The 25,803-nt window shown below is 35.9% G+C and overlaps 1 protein-coding gene across 1 annotated transcript in view; it reads right to left on the bottom strand.

Annotated features, from left to right (window-relative positions):
• Positions 1-4,494: 4,494 nt before the first annotated feature.
• Positions 4,495-25,803, bottom strand: part of STUB1 (STIP1 homology and U-box containing protein 1) — a 74,928-nt gene continuing 53,619 nt past the window's right edge. Inside the window, exons 6-7 of the mRNA XM_081731347.1 lie at positions 23,340-23,456; positions 4,495-14,990 (exon numbers count right to left, since the gene is read on the bottom strand). Coding sequence (XP_081587473.1) covers positions 14,865-14,990; positions 23,340-23,456 — 243 coding nt within the window. The 3' untranslated portion in view covers positions 4,495-14,864. The remainder of the gene's footprint in view (positions 14,991-23,339; positions 23,457-25,803) is intronic.

Here is a 25,803-nt window from a genome sequence, read left to right as displayed (position 1 = left end):
CTCGCACGACACTCACCAACTGACTGATTTCACAGCCCTCGCTGTGCTACTACCAGCTATCACAGAGCCATATGTTCTGCATACACACTATGCCTGCAGAACTTCCACACGACACTTGTAAGTTTGTGATCCGCTCACATATCTGGAAGAAAAAAAATAGTTGCCATGACTTTTGCCCAAACCCTCGTATACACTCAGAATCACTGAGATCGTCTTTCTTGTATTTTAGGTATTGTGCTTGAACCTTGGAAATATAGTGATGCTTTTTGAGATGCTCGAGTTTCTCACATAATGTTGCAAAAAATTCGTCCGCATGTTTGTCTACCGTAATCAGTTTAGTCCTATCAACTGTAACCCATAGCTTGTATTGAACAATGTCAGGGAAAACTTCACTTTCCGTGGCTTCATCAAACATCGACAGAAGGACAGCTTTTCCTGGACAGTGTTCGCATGTTTGCATCATGCAGGCATTGCTGTTAATATCACATACGAGTAACTCAAGGAGATCCTTGTATTCAACGTTTAGTTTTGCCCCATCAATCATTAACTTTATATTTTGGTGGTACATACATACACAGACACTATGAGTACCTGCAGCACCGGCAAGAATGCACCATTTAGGTCTCATGGCACAAAACTTAGCCCTGTGAATATCCGTGCATTCTGAATTGTTCTGTTTAAATGCCAGATAAAGCTCGTTCAGGTTACATAACAACAGTCGTTTCTGTTTCTGAACTCTCACACTTCCTGCACGTACTGGTCTACAATCTTTCTTGCCTGGACACAAACGGCTGTATTCATCATCTTCATAAAAATGGAGAATCTTTTCTGTTGTCTCTGGTGACATTGATACTCCCTGCTTGTGCCCAAGATCTGGTAAAATTCCCTGCTCACTCACCAGTTTCGTAGTGATCTTGACAAGACGTTCTGACACATTAAATTCAGTTGCAATCTTCTTACGAGGCCATGTTGTTGGGAGCAAACTTAAGATTTTTACTTTTTCTTCCTTGGTAGCAATGGCACATTTCTCTTTTAATTGACGTATCAGGATTTCATAATCCGAGGACACTTGTACGCTGTCGTCTTCATCTTCAATAGTTTCCTCGAAGGCAAGTTCTAATTGTCTTCTTAGCGCTTGTGACACTTGGTCCATTTTGCGTTGAAGCTTACGTTTCCTTTTCTCGGGACTGACTTTTCGTATTTTTGACGGTGGCGATAATCCTAACGTACAACATGCTGAATCTAAAGTTTCTATGACGGATGTTGACGGAACAAATTCAACATCGCCGTTTCTGTTTTGATCTTCCACGTTACTTGCACTGGATGCAAACACTGCGGAGTAACAATTGGGACAAGGAGCTTTTCCTGGTATTAACTGAACACCAGTCAACTTTCCTTGTATCATGTGTTCAACGATAATTTTTCGAAGTCCCTTTTTAATAGATTTCTTATGAATGTTCATTGGGTCACAACACACACGACCGAACAGATGGTTATATTGCTCTAAATATCTTATATCATGGTACTTGCACACTGTAACAGCTTCATAGCCAATTCGCAGACGAAGCAGCTCCTGACTTTCGGTTTGCAAGTCCGAAATATACTTTAGTGCCTTTGCACAAATACCATACGTAGATTTATAGCATTCCTCATTAGTTGCATTTCCCACAGAACACTGAGAGAACATTTTCAGCGCACAACACAACAACCTTCCACTGTGACTGTAGCAAAACGACTGACGGATATTCCAAGCAGCTGACTGACATTTGGAGGGTAAATGCACTTATAACAAAAAACAACACAGATGGGTAACTCCAACGTGAACGATTTAGGCCACGATTTCACTGCCACCTGCTGCCTGTTTCCTCAAACTGATAAAGTAGAATGAATATCCATCCGATCATAACGTAAAAGGTGATTCATGCACCGCCTTGGCATCGTCACGCACGTGCTTTCTTAACATTGTCGTAACTTTGTTCTCCATGTAATATCAGTCATGATTTTTTTGTAATAGTTTATTAACATACAGAACTACTTTGTGGCTGCAGCAGCAATTTTTAGCAGTTTGCCATCCTGAGATATTAAGCCCCAAAAATGCCATAAAAATGACAAACTCCAACTTTCGAATCCCCATAACTCTGTGGCAACAGTCGTATCATAGCTGTGAATGTTTCTGAAGAATCTGTACATGCCCTAGTATTCACACCATAAATTCTGAACCACTACCTTTATCCCATTCCAAAATACAGCCCCTTGAAACATGCACTTTTCTGTGCTTCTCTTGGTGATTTCATGTATTAGTTTGCAACCCTGAATCTCCACTTGGGCGCATGATTATATATTCTTCGTATACCTTGGTCTCTCCTGTACACCTTAGTTTTTGTTTCATGATCCTCTGATTAGTAAGTCCTGAGCAAATGTGGTTTTCGTAAACGCTTGCAACTGCAGAAAATGACACGCCGCCGACAACAAAGATGGCCGCCATTCAGGAACAATTGTACCTCCGAAAACGTGACTCGTGTTATTGACCTTCTCATACACAAGATTCTTCACACTACACTTTTTATAATTTTCGGAGATGGTCGAGCAACCACTTTCACCATTTTTGGACCACTTCATATGGATTAGCCCCTCTGTTAAGTGATGATCAGATCTTTTTCAGTCACCTAGATAGATTCATGCTTCGTCCATTGTCACAAATTTTCAGTGGTTACGAGTTAACGACGTTCGAGTGGTTCTACAGGTCTTCTACCCTTGCATTTTCCCTTCATGATATACCGTGCTGTTAATGCGTGCACGCTGGCCTTGCGGACAGTTTTTGGCCCCAATTCGTAGTGAATTACAAGATTCCCGGTTGATTGAGCAATACGTAATAATCTCGCCGTAACACGCTGTGGTAATGGATTTTTATTTTTATTTATTTATTTTTTAGCACAGAAACCTCCACGCTCGTCTGGTGACTAGCACGTGTGGCTTTGATGCAGGTGGCCTCGGGTTCGATTCTCGATGGAAACACAAAAAGAATTAATTTCACAAAATATTTATTCTCATTTAGACTAAAGGGATGTTAAACTTAAAAAAAATCTAGCACAGATCTTAAATTGCACTGAAATTCTCTTCGGATGCGATTTCATTGATGTGAATTGTGCACGTGGCTGCTGTGTATAAACACTTAAGTGGTCCGTTCTACCTTAGAGCCATTGTTCCAACATTATTCTACTATGCGAGAAATGGGAAAGAGCCATGACGTATGCTTTCCACAAAGCAAATTTTTCGGCGGCTCTTGTGTCTACTCCAACAACTTCATTCTGCTACACAACAGCTGAGTGACTGATACACATATACGTGGTTTCGTTACTCTGAAATTCGGTTTCACACAGATGCCACTGTCTGTAAGATGAATGGACTTGAGTTTTGAGTTTAACGTTCCGTTCAGCAGCAAGGCTATACAAGACGTGGACCTATAGCTTAACGTAGGATCCAAACCACATGCGCTCCAGCCGGGAATAGAATGTAGGTCTCCCGCGCGCCGTGTCTGCAAGTTTATGCATCAGAACGTGAGATATTCCATTCACAATTACCGCTAATTTCGGATAAAATATGGTAATATGGTAGTTGATTGATGTAATGTACATAGTAGACATGAGTAGATAAAACCTTGCGAATTACAGTGCCTGCTTATATACATTTATCAACCTTATTACATCAAGGCCACTGACCAACTCACTATTACGACGGTATATCAACCTATTCTACTACAATATCTAAATATTAAGCCAAAAGTTTGAAGACTGTCTATATTTGACATAAATTGTCCATAGTAAAATTTCATTTATGTCCATTCCATAGCCATTAACACTGTTAATTTCACATTTTCTATACTGAGATGACGTTTAAGCTCGTAATAAAATAAAAACAACACGTTGTAGCTATGAGAACTCCGGTTTTATTTACAAAATACATAATATATTTTTGCACTGTTTATTCTACATGAAACGAAAAAAAAAAAATAATAAAGAAATACCAAGTTAACATCAGATCTGTCCTCACAGCGAACATTTTACATTTTTGGATTCCAAGCGGTAAGAATTTGCATAAGAAAATAATAAATTAACAAACGAGAAATACAGTAATTAAGCTAATGTTTACTTTTATAGTTTTGATCATTCTCTTAAGAACGTTCACAAAGTGCAGTCAATTGTTTCAAAATTTATATTTATTCAATGCAAAAATTGTCTTAACTGATCAACGTTTAGTTTTTTCATAGTCCGAAGTGTAAGTCTGTTTTGTCTTCTTGAATAACACTGTAACCTCTATAAAATGACACGTAAGAAATTTGATTCGGGTGTAGTAATGGCGGAGATTGGCCTGTGAATTCTTTTCACGCTTTGTTCTTCTTTAACTCTGCGGTGCAGTTAGCACCTACGGTAGTTTTTAACAAAATAATATTAACGCATATTAGTATTTCAAGGACAAGGGAAAGGACAGCTTCGGTTTTTTTTTTATTTTTTTTTTTTAATACGCCAGGCTATGCAATTGATTCTTTACCAGTAAACGTTGTTCAAACGATTCGAGTCACAATCGTATCGAAAATTATATGTACTAAATCATCCCTGGAAGTATTTTGTCAAGATTTTGGTACACCTACATACGAATACTTACAAATATTAACAAAGGAACCCTATACGTTTGAAAGTACTATCCCAGTATTTGCCTGGTGAAATTAAGAAATTAGCCATTCAGCCAGTTGAAGGATTCAAATTACGACAAACTGTTTCTCCATTGGTCAAGTCATTATCTCGTTCATAAAGAAAACATGTATTAAAGACTTCAAAAAAAAATAAATAAAAATAAAAAAAAAATTAACCGTTAATACAATCAATTGGTAGTATCGACATAATTAAATCAATGACAATTATTTTCACGATTACGAAATAAAATTGACATATTTACTTACAAATACTTATGCTGAACAAAGAAACAAGAAGACCGCCTCCACTGGAACCATGAATTACCAAGATGGACGCAAAGATGCATATGTGATCGGATCTCAACCTGCTGAGCTTCAGTGCCCGAAAAAATCATATGAAGATAGGGTCTTGTCGTCTGCAGTGGAATCATTGCAAATTCTACACAAGAAGCAAGCAGTGTCCAGGAATAAAATATACGAAATTCTTCGGGAAAATATATTACCTGTTGTACATACGAGCAGACGAAGTTACGATTTCAATTTCTATTTCTGCAGAGTTGAAAATTGAAATCGATGTTAACTTTCTCATTAATCACATAATGAAAAACAAAAGTTCATTTTATTACTATTGGTGCTATTCTGTAGTCGAATAGTTAGCACGTCTCTCGGGTTCGATTCCCGTACAGGCATATAATTTTTTGTGTTAACATCGTGAAATAGCTGGTGAGTTACTTGAAATAAACGGTAGCGGATTCCTGTGTATGGAACTCGAAATAACGGCAATGACATTCTATGTACTGATCATACATCACCCAAGCGTTGTTATTAACAACGCTAATGAGTTTAGTTAGAATTAATATCAAATGGTCAAAAGCTGAAAAACCAGTATATGCAGGCGATACCAAAGTGCATATACTAAAATGTCTTGTATGTGATTCAAAAATTCTTTGTTGTTGTTCTAGCTCTAAAGTAATTTAAATTCCGCCCTCCCCTCATTTAGTGACGAAAATATAGTAAAATCATTCATATTCGTTTTCGTTGAACAAAACAACATACACATTTTCAAGTATAGATTTCACGCTGAAGATGTACAAGAGATTACTCAATTCGCATTTAAAACACTCGTCTGTAGTAATTTACATTCGTATGTGCATTTGTGTCGGTTCGGTTGGTGCTTCGCCTCTCTTTCAGCACCGGGACTATATGAAACGTGGACCAATAGCTTAACGTGCGATTCAAACCACGAGCTCCCACTAGGATTTCAACCTGGGTCTTCCCCGTCGAAGGAGCGTACGCTGAACATTTAACCACAAGGAAGCTCTGTATCTGCATTTGCGTTAAATTTGTTCCAACAAACGTTCCTGAAGTGCAAGGAAATCAAATTGCATTTGTCCTAACACATAAGTACAACAGAGAATACGATAATGAATTAAAAGCACTTTGGCAAGTTGGAAAAAAGTGATTTCTAATTGTGTGGAACGTATAACTGTTTAACACTTTATAATAATAATAATAATAATAATAATAATAATAATAATAATAATAATAATAATAATAATAATAATAATAATAATAAAAAGAATACGCACTACAATATGCCTTCTTCAGTGGTTCAATATAAATCTTTTATTACACACATATATTTTATATATACAGTTTAATTACATCACAACTTCCAGATTCGGCTTTACTTACATTCTTTTTTTCCTATTTTAAAGAAAACAATGCTTCCAGATTTATAGCTTACAACTGTAAATGTTACAATATTTCGTGCAAAGCAAAATAAATTTACATAGAAAAACCTTCATACTATTATTATTCTAGCATTAACTTCCCACGGTACGTAGTTACTTGAAACCAAGTGGCGTGACAACCTGGAGGAGTCAGTTTCGCAAACTGCATGCTTGTGATTCCTGAATCTTATTCAACATTAAACAACATAAAGTTAAAACCACTGTTATTCCTTCACAATGATACGGCGTATTGGTAACTATAAACATTTCTTTCTTAGTGAAGAGATTCTGTCAAAATAGAGTCCTTTACTTTTACCTATACAAGCTTAAATTTCAACCTTCATTTCTTCATTATAAGTACTTAAAAGATGTAATATTCTTCAAAATTGTTTTATTACGAAGGTCAAACACGGTAGTTAAAAAGTATTGCATCTTGGTTTAACAACAAATATATTTTTCTTTTTTAATGAATAAATTACAGAAATACACAAAACTATAAGACTCCCATGACTACAGGGGATATGTTTTAAGGCTTATTGTTGAAACCGCAAGTACATCTCATCTGTTGACTCCATATAAAATTTTTCATGATTACATACACACGTTTCAGAGATGTATCATTCGCAAACAAACGACTCTGTTAAAAAAAAGACTATACTCCAGAACTAAGTAAGCACTACGCTGTTTCATTCAACTGTAGCCCGATTTGAACAAAATATGCATAACTCCAAAATAAGGAAGAAATCTGTATACGTTTTCCAAGAACCAATATGAACTGCGAATTTGTTTCATAAGAAAATTACTATATTTACTAACTTGCGTCCTTAATTTAATTCTTAATTCCTGATATTTCATTTTGCTGGCTTATTTTTGCAAGCATCGTCGGAGGAAAAGCCTTTCTGAAGATTAACCGAGAATGAATTTATATGTTGATTTATTTGTCTTCTTTCTCCCATATATTCCTGTGGGCATAACTTCCCCGCAAACACTTAAACAATTCAACTGAAGTAACTTCTCTGCACAATAGTTAACCTCAATTATAAAAATGTATTTACAGGCACCTGAGATAATAACGATTTTCTATTCACACCATTATGAACCATAGTAGCCAATCCTCATCCTACCTCAATTAAAACTAGAGGGCCGACGTTAAATCTCGATCAAGGATCTTCAGATGAAAGTTGAAACTATATTACATACTTAAGAGAGAGAGAGAGAGAGAGAAAAACTTGTATTATTAGTTCTAAATACATCATTTTTATAATTGTGCTTAACGATTTGCAGAGAAGTTACTTCAGGGGAAGTGTTTAAGATTTTGCAGGGAAGTTATATCCATAGGAATATATGAGAGAAACGAACAAATAAAAAACATGCAAATTAATACTCGATTAATCTTCAGAAAGGCTTTTCTTTTGACGATGATTGCAGAAATAAGTAAATGAAATATCAGGAATCACAATTAAATTAATGATACAAGGTAGGTAAAACCATTTACCTTTTTATGATACAAAATTTGCGTAAATAACGTGTAAACCTCAGCTTACTGTGAATTTGTTGTTTCTGTCTTCAATGCTTATCTATTTCCTGCTCCCCCTCCCTTTTTCTCCGTATTATAGCACATGATAAAATACAAAACCAACTGACCAAAAATTCCCAAACCTGATTACCCTCCGTTTGAGTGATTCGTTAATTCATATTTGATATTCCTAGTCTCAATTTTCGTCAAGTCTTGGCCATTTTCACCACTGATCAGCACTCTCAAATTCCCGACTAAATGGCTAGAAACAAAAGTTTATTTCGTTTGCAAATTACAAACGAAATGGATTTAACGTTTAGAACGACTCTTTTTACTGAACTATGACAATATGGAAGTCCCGAAAACTAACGAAATTTTGACTCACGAAACAATTTCATCATTCAAGCTTCAGAATTATTCCATATTCACACACTTTGCATTCTTTCGGAGGATCTTCCAAGAGAAAGTTAGGTTTTCACTTGTAGGTACAACAAAACAGAATGAGTACGATTTGCTTACTATAAGGATATAAATCGTTTTCAGTTCCGATTATATTTTATAAACCAATGCATACACTTCAGAATCGAGAAGGCAAATTTTCATCTTTACGTTTCATTCCTACCTTTCATTAAAAATATAATCATCTTCCAACCCTAGTAGAATGTTATCCGTATGTATCCGTATGTACATACGGATGTATGTACAGAATCCGGATGTATGTACAGATCCGTATGTATGTTAGAATCCGGAATTGGAGGTAAGTTAGCAAATAAAATGGCCCACCTTTGATGCCTACAGAGATGGATGTGGAGTGCGATTTCTTACCTGTTCATAACTGTATTTATAGTCCACTCGTAAGTATATGGTAGGGTAAAAACGTTAACTTGCACATGGGGTTGTGAAGCAAAATACACTAAATCGCATACGCCAAATTTAATGATGGAATCTTTGAATTTCTTTCTTTTTTTAACCCAACTGACATTTTGTATCTTCAGGTGCAGACCTACTAACTGAGCGCCATGGGTACCTATATCACTGGGTTTCGTTACAAATGTTGGGGCGTGGTCGACAAACTTGATACCCTCACTGCAATCTCGTATAATTTGATTCCACTTTTCTTGAAATAATTAAATCATCGTAATAATTATTAATAATTCAAGCCTAAAGTGTTTCCGAATAAAGCTAAATTAAAAAAGGAAACTCGACTCGAGCAGGTGGTTGGAAAATGTGATTTTGCATGTTTTTTACTCCAACTGCCTCTTTTAAACAGTTTAATTCTTGTAGGTTATCAATTTTTTCGAACACACCTTTCAAGTATTTTTTTTTTTTTTAATATAGTAATTTTAATGTAAACATTCATAGAAATTATGCAAGATGACGGATAAATCTTTCAAAACCTAACGGAAGTAATCTGTCTAGAACCTAAGTAACTTTGTAATGGAAACCTATAATTTTTGTTTCAGATAAGGAACTTTTTCTAAAAATCCTTTCTTTGAAGTAAAAATTACACTGAAAACGTAATGAAATAATAAGCTTAATACACAGAACATCACTCCTGCAACTCTTCTGAAGGTGTTCAAGAAAGTAAATTTTGACAATTACTATGACAACTACATCCTAAATACCTTAATAAATGGCAAAGCGGAACTGGTCTGTTCACACCGGAAATAAAAAGTTTTAAATGAAATGTCGATTTTCGCTACGGTTTGGATCGCATGCAAATACTACTAAATGAGCGAAATGGATTTAACGTTTAGAACGACTCTTCTTACTGAACTATGACAATGTGGAAGTCCCGAAAACGAACGAAATTTTGACTCACGAAATGATTCCATCATTCAAACTTCAGAATTATTCCATATTCACACACTGCATTCTTTCGGAGGATCTTCAAGAAACGGTTTCAAACATTTCCGTAAAACATCACATTTTTTATGCCACTTCAAGGGCAATGAGAGTACTTGTGGAAAGGTGACTGAAACAGTGTATTTCCTTGTGTAGTTCCGAATATAAAGTAAAACCTCATCATGTTCTATTTAAAAACGTTAACTTCTAGTCTGAATACATCACTTTCATTCTGTTTTGAAGTCTGAAAATTTCACTATTCAGGATTTGATTATTATAGTATTTAATAATATTTATCAAACTCACGGTGCTCAACTTTGGAAGAGTGAACGAGTGGTTTTCTATGTATAGTTTATTTTTCTCAAAATTTCTATGTTGTTTTAGGTTAAAGGAAACGTTTCAGAATAAAAATATTTCAAACAGAAGTTCTGATTTTTTTGTGTAATTCCTGATCTGGAGCAGCATTTTCCACATAAAATATGGAAGATTTCCAGTTTAAACAAACCACTTCCGGTTGGTTTTGAAAAGTTCAAAATACCATCTTAAATTTGGTACGTACACGTGATTTGACTAATCATATTTCTAGAACTAAGACTATTTGCAATCGAGTCCAGTTATATTGAAGGAAGGCATCACTAAATCAGTTAGTGAGGTTACAAAATAAATAGTTATGTGTCTTCCCCGAAGTGTCTATTATTTATGTTGATTTTTTTTTTTTTTTTTTTTGTCTAAAGTTTTTTTGATTTTCATCAAACTATTCGGTTTTAATTTTGTTCAATTAGACTCGATGTGTTCGATTGGCAATCAACGGCTACTTTCGTTTGTTCACGAATCAATAACTTAATGTTACTAGTTTTGCTAATACATTATCTTTGATTTTTATAAAGAAAATGCTTATTTTGCACTTAAGTTTCCCACGGTGACAACGTAACAAGTAACGTTACAAAACACTAAGCGACAACAATGTGGTGGGATATTTTTCTTTTACCATAAACCACTGAAAAACCTATTATTTTCTATTATTAAAAAATAAATTCTACATTCTACTACAGCCGACGTTCCACGAAATTTGAACTTAAACATAAGTTAATTTCTTTTGAGATTCAATTATCTTTTATGTTTCCATTCGTTCAAACATATTTTACACAATTTTGGAAAGGTTTGATAAGTACGCTTTTTTCTGAATGCGTATATATATACAGGGTGCACCATCACTCCCGAACCTGGCATTTCGTTAATAATATTGTGACATAAATGAAGATATTGCAACGAAGTGTGAAGAATATCTTACTTGTGTGAGAAATGGAATGTCTTTTTCTCTAATATGGGATCTAATTATTGAAACATGCTGTAGAAGTCTGTCTCTCATCTGCTGGTCTAAGTTCGTTCCTGTCATTTGGCTAAGTGTTTCAACATAGTTGAAGAATATATTGGTATACTCTGGAGCAATGAGTGTCTATTGATATACAGCGGATGGTTTCTTCAGGTATTACACTTGGTTCCAGTACGAAGCGCAATTTCACCTGTTTGAATACGTTAATTCTCAAAATTCACGCACTTGCGTAAGTAAAAATCCACAAGTGATACTTGAAGAACGCCTTCATTTCAAGTATATAGGTGATTGGTGTAGAAATTCCAGCTGCGTGTAAGTCGTCCCAACTTCTTCCACACAACAATCACAACAGCTGTAAGAAATCTTCACTATCTTTATGAGTCAATTGGAGAACAAAGAAATTATCCACTGCATATTTTCAGCAGGATGGGAAATACCACAAGCCGGAATGACCAAAATTGAGTTCTTTTTGGTGCCCGTCATTATCTATCTTTTTGGTGCCCGCTACATTTGTCCGATCTAGCGCAGCTTGATAAAGTTTATGGAGATATTTGGAAAGAAGAGTTTATGCAAACAAACCATGAGATGTAGACAGCTAGAAAGCAAACATCAACGAACCGATCAGGCAGTGACATGTATTGGCAATGAGTTTTAAAATATGGTACTTCGTGTCCAATGTAGCCTGGACGTAAATGGTAACTCTTCCAACACGTGTTACGATCTTATCACATTCGTTACAAAATAAGGCATGCTCACTTCAAATGTCGTCCCAATTTCATCATTGGTATCAAAATTACAAATAAATGCTACGTTCAGTAGCGGGTGAGACATTCAGTACAATAATGCCTGATCTAGGGAAAAAAAAAGTATGTTTGATTTTGACAATTTTTGGAGGTTTGTTAGCCTCCTCCACTTAAAAAAACGCGTCGACGTAACGATCTTTTTTTTTTTTTCACGAATTAATGTCGCAATGTAAAAACAAGAAGACAACACTGTTAAGGAGAAACACACATTTACGTTGCAGAAATTTTAACAAATTAATTTAACATGAGTTACATTTTAAAGAACAAAACATGAAAACTTCTCTCTAACATGTAAACAACAAATACTCAATACTGCTGCATTTACACAACTACGGAAGTTAATAAAAATTCCTTTTAGTTTAAGAAAATTTTAAATCAATTTGGGTTGTTCGCATACTAAACCATTTTTAAAAAAAAATCACACGGAGAACTACAATATACCAGTAATCCTCAATTGGTTTTATTTAACTTCACTTTCAGAATAATATTCGAATTTGGTCATATTAATGTTTCTTCCGAATATCTGAAGTTAATCATGATATTTGAATACTTTCACAACACTGTGATAAATTAAATATTACAAATACATACCCAGCTTCACGCGTGGATACACAGCTATGAAGCTACGTTTTCCTTAGGATTTTAATTTTGTAAAACGTTTTTCAAAGCATTTATTTTCTTGGCACAACTTAAAAAAAAGCCAAATCTACAGCTACATAAAACAGAGGCTAATCTAATTATATAAAAATTCTAAGTACCTCGAAGTTATTATGCATACAGCGGATCGAATAACAATGCCAAAAGCACCTGCTTACACGTCACCGGGGAGCCACTGAGATCTTATACTGGACCGACACAAGAGAAAGCAAGTATATGATTACATAAGAGAAATGAAACGAAGGCATCCACAAATTACAATTTAACTTACTGGTTCAGAGACTGAACTTGACTGTATGTTACAGAAACTAAGATTTAATAAATTGAATACAAATGTTTTCGCACTGTAAGAATTTCTTTTGCCAATAACTTAAAAAAATAAATTGACTAATTAGAATACGGTTTTCAGTAACACACAAAATTTCGTTCTGCTACGCCAAGAAAACTTTCTTCAAATTCTGTCAATTTATTATATTTTTTTTAAAGTATCCATATAAATAAAATTCTACATTTTGTCATTTTGTCAATTTATTACATTTTGGTTTTCGACTTACCATCAGTCAATTTTCAACCCCATCTCTTATAAGACTTGGATCCAACCAACAGGAAAATAATGTGGTATTATAAGCGTATATACAGTCTTGAGAGTAACGAAGAAATATCTCTCCAGTATTCCACTCTATGTAAGAGTAGCATAATACAGTATGATTACAATGAACTGTCTAAATATAAATGCACTATTGAAAAGCTACTTATGTGTGTGTTCATAAAACACTGAATAAAACCTGATTTCAGTTTGAAATACCATTAAGTAAATACCACTAATATTTCAAGTGTGATATCATTGGATTCTTTATTTTTAGTTTGTATCTCCTAGCAGGATTGTAGTATATAAGGTGTAACCACAAAAATGTGTGTACGTACTTAATATCCTTTAATAATTTTATCAGAACATATTCTTTCAGATACTGCAGAGTGACTTCAAACTTCAGAAAATACTTTGGAAGTTATTTAACAGGAAGAAATTTAATAACAACTGACTTTGCACTTATGTTTTGATTTAAGAAATAAAAACATACTACCGGCTGCTCATATACTTCCACAGTTGTAGCAGCATATCAAGTCAGCTAAATAAGTGCATGGCCTTTGATATAATCCATTATGTCAATAGCTTCCGAATACAGGGACCAATTCGAGCAGTTTTCCTGTCAGTTGCAAGGCGGGAAGAAAATACAGTACTTCAACTGACCAGCTTGTTTAGAAGATATGAACAGAAGAAATACATCATGGCACAACCACTTTTTGAGTCGATTTAACTGATCTACTTTTGCTTAATATAAACAACCAGCAACTGCATCAAGAACAATTACAGTTACGTGAAGGCCTAACTTGCATGATTTAAGTGAAAGTGATTTTTATGCTTGCAAACGCTTTCTAGTATCATACTGCTAACACAGTACATTACCAACAATTTATGGTAGAAAATCAATAAAATTAACTGTGATTTCAAAACTTCATTCATTTAAAAGCCTTACTTTAATTTTGATTTTTAAAGAGTTCTGAAGTACGTTAGAAGAAAGAAAGAGAGGAAAAAAAGCGTTACAGAATATTTCGCTCAAGTTCAGCTCTATATATTATTATCACACACGCATAGAAAATAAGAAAAAAATCGGCACGGTTATCACATCGTTTTCTCACCGTTCCAATTCAATTTCATTTAACTTTGAACATCTAACTTTGCTACGCAACACTGTTTCAGAAAATACAACAACTCTGAATGCCTTTCCGTAATTAAACAATTTTGCAGTATATCACAGGAATGGCTTTCTCTTTTCTTCTTTAGATCCTTCTACCCTCAATTCCTGATAGCTTTCTGTTCGAAATCTGGCAATAACACCGCCAACTTCACACTCACTTCAGTTCTGTCAACATATGGGTTGATGTTTTGTTGTTTCCTTTAAGAATGTCTTGTAAATAATACACGCCTATTGCACATACTGATGATTGTTAAGCAGATATGTAAATGCAATACCAAGAAAAAAAAAGTAACATTGCTCTGTTTTGTAGTAATATTTTTTCCCTTTCGTGTGATATTTTAATTTCAAAGTAAACAACTTACAAACTGTTTTACGTACTTATAAATATGTACAGATAACCGAAGATGCACATGCTTAATTGTGGTGTCTCCATGTGACTCTTCCACACATGATACCCTTACTCGCTTGTTTTTGCCAGTATGGACTCTGGTTGACAACTGCAATGAAGATAAAATGTCCAGAACCGGTTGTCAGTAATCCAAAGCCCATTCATTCTCCTGAAGAAAAGCATCCACAACTTCTTTCATAGCAAAATTAGGAATCAGCTGATCTTGAGTTAGTTTTACACGTGTAACTGGATCAAAATGTCCAACCCTCTGAAAAGGCAAAATAATAATAATAATTAAAGAAAATATACCATTTCATTATTACATAAAACCTAACATTTGGTGATACAATACAGCGCCCATATTTTTATCTTCTGATGTGACACTGAAAACTAATATTTTGATTACTACTAGGCGAAGAAGAGAAATTTTGATGTCTTAACCTGGATCAGGCAGTTTCTGCCTTCTAATACAAGATAAGGGTAAAATGCATCTGCGTATGTAAAGGTGGGGTTTACTTAACTTATGAAGTAAATGTGAAATATGAAACAAGCAAATATTTATTATCTCATATTTTTATGATTATAAGTTTAGTAAAAATGCTTTCTTCAATTCTAACATGATATCTGGAGATGACTGAGATTGTTAAGTACATCGTAATTATTAATACTAATTAAATAGGCCTATATATATATATATATATATATATATATATATATATATATATATATATATATATATATATATATATATATATATTAAAAATCATAATCATAATAATAATCGAGATCGAATTTCGACGCTGTTCTCAACTTCAATTCGGTCTTTAAAACTATCACAGTCATTTACATCATCAATAATATTACCTATTGAGTGTCCAAAGTCATTATGAGCTGGGACTCGATTTACTGCGGTTTATTTATTTTTAAAGAATAAACAGTTATTAGTTATTACAAATCTTCAAATATAGAAATATTATAAAACTTAGCACTACACAGATGGGGTGCAAGCGGATCTCGAAATGAGTATAAGACATGACAAAGTAACTAAAAATGCAAGTCAATTAAAACACGTCAGCATACGAGAAAATTACAACTTTAACTAATAATATAAAAAGCACAGCACGCCAGAACGTTCAGTCGACTTCTGTGGGTCAGCAAAGAATTGTTGAAAAATGTATGTATATTCATTCCATACAAAATTCCACTTGTTTTCTTAGTACTGGCTCAGAGAGAGATGAATCAGCTGTATTCATGCGGATAAGATGTATTCATCCCATACTGTGGTCACACTGCGCGGTTCACTACTACCCAGTCGTCGCCGCATACAATTCACTTCTGTTCATTACTTCCACACACCCATAAATGTCACGGTACGTTATGTCCTTCCTTTAGACCAACTAAGCACTCATGTTTGAATTCAAGACACCTGTTTGTACTACACCTTCGATGCCAACAAGATATAATGACGTTTGTCCACATGCTTCTTATTCGCTTGTCCATCCATCACTACCTGAATCTGAGTAAACCACTCTCGCTGGTCTACAGACTGAATCTAGGGCACTACTGGGTCCACGTAACGCTGTACACTGAAATGTCAACTATTATAACGTCCTACGTTCCCATGCAAATCCTGCGACATTTTAGGCATTCCGTCATTTCTTCTTCTTGTAATTTTCGAAATAACAGTTAAAATATTAAAGAACACTTTCGACAAAATGACACTTTTAAACATTAGGATCAACATTAAACCATATCCACGAAGAAATTAAACGTCGATTGAAAGCACGGAATTCGTATTATTCAGTCCTCGGCGAATTCTACCAAAGACTTTGGAGTTTAAAATATTTAAAATTATAATTATGCCTGTTGTATTGTATGGGTGTGGAACACGGTAGCGTTATGATGGAAGAACACAGCCTGTAAGTATTTGAAAATAAAATCCTGGGGGCGAATATTAAGACCAACAGGAACGGGATTGGGAACGGTGGAAACTATATAACGACGAACTGTATAATTTATATCATTTACCTAACATTGCTGGGATTTTTACTAGCAGGCTCAAGGGGCAGATCATACTGCCAACATGAACGAAAGTAGGAACACTTTCAAAATTTTAACTGAAATCCAATCGGAAAAAGACCATTTGGAAGATAAAGGCACAGACGGCAAGTCAATTTAAAGATGGATCTGAAGAGAGATACCTTGTGTAATCGTTTCATTGTGTTACGTCACCATTAACATTTGGAATAAACTCATAGATTCTAGTGGTAGCTACAGTAATTATATCATTAAAATATTACTTGTAACAAAAGGTATGTTTTCAAAATCATATTAACCCTTGATTCAGAGCTACATTTTCCTCGCTAACAACTTTCTTCATAGAAGATGCATATTAAGCTTCTTACAGTTCTTACGGTTGTGAGACCTTATACGAACCAAGAACTCAACATTGCTGATTAATTCGAAGCAGCTTTCCTTTTCATTAATCAATGTTCTCTTAGAAGACTATCGCATTTTAATCTCTTAAATTTTCGTTTAAGAATGTGAATTTGCTGAGATATTTTGCTATACATAACAGCAATGTCCATCGAAGACACTCAAAATTTAGTTTTCATGATGGTATAAATCTTGCTTCAAAGAACATAAATAACTACTCCATTACCTCCCTCGAATCCACGAAGAAAGCGAATGATTATCTTTTCGTCTTACATTTAGTCCTGTAAGTGTGAATGAGCTTATGCAATAGAATAAACGTAAGTCTTCTGTTCTTCCTCTTGAACTACGGTACTTTGATAGGCCTTGACAATTTAATGATAGCATTTTTTATATTTCGATCTTTTCCTCCACTTCTCATCGGGCATTCCAAATATTACAATTTCTATGGGTTTCTTCCTTTATTCTGAGGGTTGCTGGAAGTTTTTCATGTCTAGTACAGCGTTCTTCTCTATCTTCCCCATATTCTTTCCTTCGATTACTTTTTTCTTATTTGCTTCCAGCAGGTTTGTTGTGTTTGGCATTGTGGTATCTATCAGATTTTTTTTTTTTTTTTTTTTTTAAATATTCATCTCTTGATTTGAACGTCTTCTATCTTTATTTCCGCCCGGTTGTCCTCCAAGTAGGATTGTGCTCCATCTGCTCATGTCGTTTTGTACGAAGTTCATGAAGTTTCCCATTTATGCCACACATTTCTAAACAAGTGATTCAGGAGTTGGTACTGAGTCGTATGCTTTCTGACAGTCTATCTACCTAGTTATTTCATGAATATTGGCAAATTTTGACTGCTGTTTGACCATGCTAAGTATGAGTGAGTGCTGCCATCTGAGATCGTCGGTCAAGTGGGCCCTTGAGCTGTTCATTTCCCGGTGACATGTGTGACAGTGGGAACGTTTAACGATGGAGTGGAGCGACCATGAGAATCGTGTTGCAATCATACCGCTACATAAGCAGGGCATACCACCATCACGGATCTTCGCCACCCTGAAACCCGTGCAAATAAATGAACGATTTAACTACCGCACAATTCAGCGTTGCAATGAAACGGAAAGTGTCAATGATCGGAAGCATAGTGGCAGGTCGCGCACAGTCAGGACACTATAGGCAGTTAAAACCATAGCTGCAAGGATTCAGCGAAATCCCGTCAGAACTCAATCAAGAGCTGGGACTCGGAAGTCTGCAAACAACGTACAAATCACTTTCTGACTGATGAGTATGTCAGCAGAGAGTGGTGAAAGCCAAACGTCTCTCAAACGTTACACAGGAAATGGACAGAGACAATTCTCTTTTCCGACGAGAAGCTGTTCATAGCTGCACAGTCCTTTAATGCTTAAAATAACCATGCGTTTGTATTATCAGTGCAAATACAGTGCACGTGAATGTATTTCCAGAGTGCAAAGGTCCCATCACCCAACATCAGGCATCGTGTGGTGCGGTGTGAGCTTCAAACCACACAGCTCCAGTTCTGTGAACAACGGATGAAGACATCGGCTACCGTGTACCAACCACAGTATTGGAAAAATCTCTGTTTTACGTCCCACGGTTATGCCGGTTAGGCTAAAGGAGACGGTGATGATGAGTAATGAATGAAATGGTGGAATGAAGAAAGTGGGAGGAAACGGGAGAACTCCGAGAAAACCCACGCACACGGTGTTTGTCCACCACAAAGTTCACTTGGCGGGGGCTGGGATCGAACCCGGGACTCCAAGCACCAGAGGTGAACGCTCTACCACTGACCACAGTATTGGAGTCTATTGTGAAACCACTGAGTACGATTCTCCATCCAACAGGAGTCTATTCCCGCGCACAAGGCACATTCAAGACAGGAGTGACTACGGTCCAACGTCCCAGATTTCATCTCTACAACAGACTAGCCCTCTAGCAGCCCAGATCTGAACCCGCTCGACTACAAACATGTGGTCAGTGTTCCAATAAATGGTCTGCAACACAATACATCCTAATGTGGTATCCCTGAAGCCTTTCTGGTCAAGGCAGCCCACCACTTCCCCATCGACACTGTTTGTAATTTCATTGACGAGTGGCCTGCCAGATTCCAGGCCTGCATCTAGGCTCATTTGAAAACTCTTCATGCTTCACACTTCCATATATCGTGTCAGTGTTTCATTTCCGAATCTCTGACAGTATTTATGAAATAACTAGTTATACTGTGTATATGAGGTGTGCTAGAAAAGTAATGAAACTTGTGCACCGCGCACGAATCGACAACGCTACTCCCTCCACATTCCCACGGTAATTAACTCTTACCGTTGGCTCATTACAAGTTTGAGCTTGCTTCAGTTGCTACACGACTTTTAAGAGCATCTAAAGTGAAGCTGTGCTTGTGAGGTGCATTACCAAAATGGACCGGCAATGGAGCAACTTTGTGCTATCAAATTTTACGTAGACTTTGACGAATTCCTTACTGTGATTTATGAAACTTACAAAAGGCTTATGGAGAATACTCCCTATTCAGGGCACAAATTTTCAGATGACACAAGTCTTTTTTAGAAGGCCGAGAACAAGTGGATCACGAACCTTGTGCGAGAAGACCTTCAACCTCAAGAACGGATGACAATGTGAAAGAGTGAAATCTTTTGTGAAGTCAGATTATTGATTGATGGTGGGAATGATCACTAGTGCGTTAAAATTGTGAGAAAAGTGTGGGCCAAGATGATTCCAAAGAACCACTTCACACAGCAGTCTCTACCAATGAATTCTAGGCAGAAAAAAATATTCGTGTAGTTCTTCAGCCCGCTTATTCGCCGGATCTTACACCTTGTGACTTCTTTTTACTATCCTTCCTTAAAAACCACTTGAAAGGGTACCATTTAAGTTCTTTAGATAATATCCAGAATAGCGTAACTGACAAGCTGATAGGTATTCCAGTAGTACTGCTACAAAGGAAGGAGAAAATGCTTCCTATAGCTGTGTAGCTCCCTAAAGGGAATGTTTTGAAGGGAATAACACTGATTTGTAAAAATAATAACATTCATGGTTACAAAAAAATCAATCTCATTATTTTCTAATATATCTCGCATGTTTCTGCTTTTATTATAAGCGTGGTTTCTCAGTACTGCATCTATTATTAATTGTTCTGTACAAACACCTGAATAGCTTCTGTTTTACTTTTGTTGTTCTGCTATTATATTATAGACGGTGTTCAGCCACGGTATTAGTCTCTAGGGGGCGCGGTGGCTCAGTGGTAGAGTGTTCACCTCCGGTGCTTGGGGTCCCTGGTTCGATCCCAGCTCACGCCGTGTGTACTTCGTGGTGGACAATCACCGTGCTCGTGGGTTTTCTCGAGGTTCTCCCCTTTCCTCCCACTTTCTTCATTCCACCATTTTCATTCATTTCTCATTATCACCGTCTCCTTTAGCCTAACCGGCATAACCGTGGGACCTAAAACTTACAGATTTCATTTCATTTTTTATTAGTCTGTAGTTATTGATTACCAGTTTGTTTCTTCCAGAATTATTTATGAGCTATCTGCTGCGTGTAATTATACTATGTATTGATTCGAATTGTTTATACTAATAGTTACATATTTTATCATTTCGTAGTGAGTTCCAGCTGTGTGCTTTATCACTGTTTCATCTTTTTAATCTCATTTAACATCTTAAATGAATTGTGTTGAATGTAGTTCCAACTATTTCAACGGTAACTTCCGTTTTCTTAAGTGGGTAAAAGTTTCATACTAAATTTGAAACCAAGTTCAATACTACGCATTTCTGGGTAAATCAATTTAAGTACTAAACAACGTGAGTCAGTCACATTCTTTAACTTAATATGGGGGGTACACTGATTCAGTGGTATAGCGCCTACTTCTGGTGCATGGGATCCGTGGTCCACGGGTTTTCTCGGGCACTCCTGTTCCCTTCAACATTCTCATTCCACCAATTCTTCCATCAACATTTACTTGCCTTCATCATCCGTCTCCCTTAGCCTAAACAGCACAATCCTAGGACGTTAAACTAAAAGATTAATTTCATTTCTAACTTATTCCTAATCTACTAATTCAGTTTTCCATTAGTTTCCTTGTTTTTGGTTTGCTATCCTCTTTTATCCATTTCGTTTCAATGTTATTGCAATCATTCTCCACGTAAATAACTTAACAGTGCGAGTAAATAATTAATCCGGTATAATTTAATGCTATTATAGGTGAATACTTCCTTCAAAATATGAAAGTCCAACCAATATAAAGCAAAGCAATAAGTATATATAATAATACCTAAATAAATACTTTCCTCGATCATTTTATTATTACTCCTTAATCTAGGCATTTGTTTGTACACAAATAAACAATCCAAGCCCTTTGCTTATCCCACGAACTGTTCGATCTCCGTTACAATATTGCTGCATTTCTCTAACTACCATGCTTAACAACATTATAAGAAACCAGGACATACGTAAATATTGGCTTGCCCATCTGTGTTCCGGAAACATGACCAATACTTAAGCACTTTCTACCTATAACAGTTATTTGTGTCCTGTTTCCCAGCCGTTCTCAATTTCTTCTTTTCCTGGTAGTTCTATCTGCTCTGTTATTTTGCTTTGCTGTCAGTTTCTTGTAAGAATTCTTTTGGGTTTCTTGCAAAGCTATTCTTACTTCTTCTCAGTTTACTACTGTAAACAATGAGCCTCCGTTTCAATGTATTCTTGTATTCCAGTGTGTTCTTAATGTTTTTGCGTTGTTGAAAATCTTCTGCATATTCATTAATCGTTTTCCTCTATCTTATACTGGCATAACTTACCTACGTCCTTTTTATATATATAACTTTTCTGTTTTTTCCGTTAACTATTTTCCCATGGGAATTTCCTCTTGGTTTTGTTTATTTCGTCCTTCGACTCTTCTTTGTTTTAGTTTCTGCTTTGTTATTCTTGTCACTGCCGTATATTATTGTGTGGTGTTATATTGCTATAAAGGGTGTCTCAAAAAGACTGAAAATTTTGAAATGAGTATTGCAACAATGTAAGATATGTAGCGCTGCACAACGCACTATACCGTACAACAGACATTTTACCATTGGTGAAAACGAACGTTCAAGGTGAAAGTATCTTATAAGCACAATGACAATGTAGTAGCTGCTCGCTGATTATATATCAACATTTTAACTAGGCGTGAGATGAACAAGTTCGATCCGCCCATGCAATAAACATGTTGGTGTGTAATTTTGAGGAAACTGGTTCGACAGACACTAACAGAGTGACCATGTGCTGTATGCGAAAAACTGTCATTTGAGCCGTTAAGTCCCTATAAAAGTAGATTTGTAATCACCATATCATAATTGTAATCACATTAACTTTATGGGGAATGTCTTGGTGAAAGTTTGGGAAATTAGTGTTCTATTTTACGTCGAACTGGAGAGCATTACTCAAATATAACAACTGCTATGTCAAGACAAAATGGGTAACTGAGGATGGTGGTGCATGGAAGCTTCTCAGATTGCGGCAAGTGACCTGCCAGTATGGCAGAATACCTATGGTAATGATGAATTGTATCTCTTGCAACTCCATTCATAAACTATCAAAAACTTCTTAATCTAAATTGAATTTCAATACTTTCATCAATTAATTTCCAGTGTTTCCACAAAACAAGGAAATCTTTAATAAATATTCGAAGATCAGAACCGTATAATGTGAAATTGTTATAACCCAAAAGGTCAATTACCAAATGCTTTCAAGAAGAAAATGAAGATGATTAACGACAGTTACTCGAGCATTGGAAAACTTGAGATGAAAAGTGACAAGACGACATTGCTTATCATCTTGCGTTCCTAGTCGGCAAGAAAATAAACAGACCAGTGTTTCTTTTCAACAGAACGTTTCTTATAATCTCCGCAGTTCTCAATATATCTTTCTACCAAATGGACAAGAGGGACGTATATAGAAAGGCTTTCTACATGTTACACTTATGCTGGGTATTCGGTACGGAAAATGAGTGTTACCATGAGAAATACTTAAGATGGGGCTTTATACTTTGTAATTTTAACATTCCTGTGGAAGTACGAGTACACTTTCTTTGATATTCCAGACAGAAATTCCATTGTCAAATTTAACTGAAACGCAACGACCTGGCTCAATAACATTACATATACACAAAAAACTTAACTCCATAAAATTTTACCTGCAAATGTTCTTCAATGTCTTTCCTCTCATAGGTGATTCCACTAGGTGTGATTACAGGTTCTCGGAGAATTTCAAAGCTGATTTTCCCGCATAAGTAGTCCGGCACGTCTCGTTTCTAATTGGAAAGAAGAAAATAAACAAAAGATTAGTACATTTATATTATAACTATAATATTTGTAAACTGCTACTAATACAGAACGCCTTTTACTGTCCATATACATAAACATCGTCAACATTTAATTCGCATTCTATACTGATCAAGGTTATGAAATCAATGTCTGTATAAATATTGCATCGCAAGTTATCTTTTATACATTATATCAATGTCTTCTTTCAGAGAGGAGGGCAATATATTTCATGCACAGCCGACTATCAATCACTGATTCGACTGCAAGGAGAATCTTCTCAGGAAATAACGAATGTTCTTTGCTACAGGAAAGAGTAATCTGAAGATGGAGCTGAAATTTACACAGAAGACGGCTAAGAAGTGCCAGGTCTGAAAGGATACTACTGACTATAGGTTAAGGGGGTGGTTAATAAATCGCAAAAAAAACTATATACATATATATATATATATATATTCCGTTTTACCGATACACACACCAGCGAAACGTATTCTATGTAGCCGTAAACATGCATTAGTGAAACAATAGCTCCCTACGAGAACGTTAATCCGTGCCGACTTGATGACAAAGTCATGAAATGACGTTTCCATATTATAATCTAATTTAGAATATCCAACGTGATATCAGAGAAACCAAAAGAGACAGAGAAACGAAACATTGCACGAAGCAACTAGAGAAAGAGGAGACATGCTCGTGTATTGACGAACATCACCGGATGAACAGTGTTGCTAACCCAAGAAAAAGTTATGTTTTTCTAAATCGAATGATCTACATTGGATATCATCATTGGAAGCAACAATGAAAATAAAGGCAAAATAGATGGTAAAAGCAGATCAGTGATTTTGAGAAATAACGTGAAACATGTGTTAAATGCAAATACCGTGGCGCACACGGGAGTGAGGTACTAACGGTTTGTATACCTTAAATTAAATATTGACAAGAACTGTTTACGCTGACTCCAAGTCTAGAAGGGTCTGTTGAGTAGTGTTGCCATCACCAGAAAAAAGTTGATTTTGGAAAAGGTACGGTAACTCGGAAAAAATCACTAGTGCACTATGGCTTAAAACCTATAATGGAAGGCGGTAGAGCATGAGGAACAGTACTGTGGTTATGTGAGATCGATAAGTCACGTATGATTGAGAAAAACGGTATCATGGTAAAGCTGAGAAGTGTGGTTTGAAAAAGATGGCAACGCTGCGTATGCGAACGGCGTTTGAATTTATCACATGTTTCATGTTATTTCTCGATACGTTTGCAACACTTATCTGTGTTTCCCATCTATTTTGTCTTTATTTTCATTGTTGCTTCCAATAATGGTATCCAATTTAGATCATTCGATTTACAAAAACATAACTTTCTGTTGGGTTAGCAGCACTGTTCATCTGGTGATGTTCGTCAATTCATGGGCATGTGTCCTCCTTTCTCTAGTTGCTTGGTGCAAAGTTTCATTTCTCTGTCTCTTTTGGTTTCTCCGTTATCACGGTTGGACATTCTAAATTATATTATACAAATAATGTGGAAACGTCATTTCATGACTGTCGTCAAGCTGGCATGCGTTTTAGCGTTCTCCTAGGGAGCTGCTATTTCATTAATGCGTGTTTACAGCCACATAGAATACATTTCGCGGTGAAGATTTTGATTGAATTATAATAGGAAAATCGTGTGGCTAGGCCTTCTTAAAGTTAAGCTGCGAGGGCACGGTGGTTCAGTGGTAGAGCACTTACTTTTGGTGTGTGGGATCCCTGGTACGATTTCCGGTAAAGAAAATTTGTGGTGAATAACAATCATTGTCCCCCTTAGCCTAAATGACATAATCATGGGACGTTATACAGAAAATTAAGCTGCGCTAAGGAATACGATGTCGCATATAATTTGCAGAAGAACTATGGAATATTCTTTCACACAGTAAATTTACACTATTTACAAGCATACCTACCATTCCTAACGCGCCTGGTCCCTATAGACACCTCGAGTTTTCACTAGTTTCGCCCTGTCCTGACTTGGTTAAATACTTCCTTGGTTTTTGTGGCCATCCAGCACAGGTTTGATCATATGTTTTTTACACTACTCGTTTGCTCGCCAGCTCACTACGGATGCACCCGTTCATGGACCCACTAGGTTCTCCGTTTCTTGACCGATCAGATATATTTTCAATTAAAATTTGGCAACTATTAATATCTACGCTTTATTGTCTTTTTGAATTTATATTCAGGAGAAATACATTAAATTAAAGAAATATATGTTTATAATGATCAAAAAACAATTATTCATAGCATACCTTACAAAATTCACGAAACAGAAAAAATAGTTTACTTATTTTAAATGGTTTGCTTTAGT

Source organism: Thermobia domestica, chromosome 11 (genome assembly GCF_964235325.1).
Source record: "Thermobia domestica chromosome 11, izTheDome1.hap1.1, whole genome shotgun sequence".
In the NCBI taxonomy this organism is placed as follows: Eukaryota; Metazoa; Arthropoda; class Insecta; order Zygentoma; family Lepismatidae; genus Thermobia; species Thermobia domestica.
This window is presented reverse-complemented; position numbering and strand designations above follow the sequence as displayed.